This window comes from Austrofundulus limnaeus, unplaced genomic scaffold (assembly GCF_001266775.1).
Source record: "Austrofundulus limnaeus strain Quisiro unplaced genomic scaffold, Austrofundulus_limnaeus-1.0 Scaffold1346, whole genome shotgun sequence".
NCBI lineage: Eukaryota > Metazoa > Chordata > Actinopteri > Cyprinodontiformes > Rivulidae > Austrofundulus > Austrofundulus limnaeus.
In genome coordinates this window covers 22,449-24,065 of record NW_013953748.1, presented here as the reverse complement: position 1 = coordinate 24,065, position 1,617 = coordinate 22,449, and the positions used below count along the sequence as shown (strand labels likewise).

Here is a 1,617-nt window from a genome sequence, read left to right as displayed (position 1 = left end):
CCTCTCACCACAGTTGCTCTCTGTGTCTCCAAGTTGAGCCCTGATGAAGTTCTCCATCCAGAAGGGATGACACACACACCGCCGGGTAAACGGGTCACACTCTCCGTGWCCCGAGCAGTTCATCTGACAGACTGAGGAAGATGAGGAGGAAGAGTTAAAGAAAACCCACACAGGAAAAGAAAACAGATGAAAGAGTTCCCTGCAGCCCGTCACACAGACACCACTTCCTGTCCAGCTGTGGCTCTTTGGTGTTTTCATGTAAAGTTAGAACACAAGCTGCTTTTGGGAGTTTAGTTTGAGGAAGAACAGCTTCAGATGATTGTGTTTCTGTGATGAGCTGCAGGACCAGAGTTTAGTTTGAGGAACAGCTTCAGCTTCTTGTCTCCATCTCATTCTCACCAACAGTGTCGACGCTTCGGGCCCTGAAGATCAGGAAGTCGTTCTTCTGTTTGTGCAGTTTGTTCCGAAGGCTGAGCGCCACGCTGCGACCCGACAGAGGAGGTCGGTCCGGACCGCCCGACACCAGGAACACCAGCCGAGTGCTGAGGAAGAGGAGGAGGACAGTAAAACAGATGAAGATACAATATAAGAGCTGATGAAGGAGACTCACCTGTGCTCGTTAAACGCACGGATCTCTCTGACGATGATGTCACCATCGAGCACGCCCAGAAGAACCCCGACCTGACGGAGCAGCATGTCCCGCTGACGCTGAGACACCTGAGACACCGGGACCTCCAGCAGCAGCTCCACCAGGTCCCGCTCCCACACGTCTGACAGGAACACACAGCAACAGGAAGTGATGTAAAGAGTGTGTGTGTGTGTGTTGTCAGTGTGTATGTGTGGTGTGTGTGTGTGGGTTCTACCTGCTCGGACCTCCACACCTCCTCGGTCTGAGCTGCTCTGACCTTTGCTGTCGCTCACAGTCAGGGTGAACGAGTACTTTCCCTCCACCAGGTTCCCCAGGAACAGAACCGCCTGGTGGTCCGAGCCGTTCAGAACATCCTGGATCACAAACAGAGAGGTTTCAGGTTCTGTGTGCACCAGGTGGAGACAGAGACATGAAGACAAAAACATGAAGACATGAAGACAGAGACATGAAGACAGAGACATGAAGACATGAAGACAGAGACATGAAGACAGAGACATGAAGACAGAGATATGAAGACATGAAGACAGAGATATGAAGACATGAAGACAGAGACATGAAGACAGAGATATGAAGACATGAAGACAGAGACATGAAGACAGAGATATGAAAACATGAAGACAGAGATATGAAGACATGAAGACAGAGACATGAAGACATGAAGACAGAGACATGAAGACAAAGACATGAAGACATGAAGACAGAGAGATGAAGACATGAAGACATGAAGACAGAGATATGAAGACATGAAGACAGAGACATGAAGACAGAGACATGAAGACAGAGACATGAAGACATGAAGACAGAGATATGAAGACATGAAGACATGAAGGCAGAGATATGAAGACATGAAGACAGAGACATGAAGACAGAGATATGAAGACATGAACACAGAGATATGAAGACATGAAGACAGAGATATGAAGACATGAAGACAGAGATATGAAGACATGAAGACAGAGATATGAAGA

The 1,617-nt window shown here is 48.1% G+C and overlaps 1 protein-coding gene across 1 annotated transcript in view; it reads right to left on the bottom strand.

The window, feature by feature from the left end:
* Positions 1–8: 8 nt before the first annotated feature.
* LOC106535038 (dyslexia-associated protein KIAA0319-like protein) overlaps positions 9–1,617 on the bottom strand; it is a gene marked incomplete at both ends in the record, with an annotated part of 3,894 nt that continues 2,285 nt past the window's right edge. Inside the window, 4 exon segments of the mRNA XM_014031906.1 lie at positions 9–131; positions 400–542; positions 611–770; positions 864–1,002. Coding sequence (XP_013887360.1) covers positions 9–131; positions 400–542; positions 611–770; positions 864–1,002 — 565 coding nt within the window.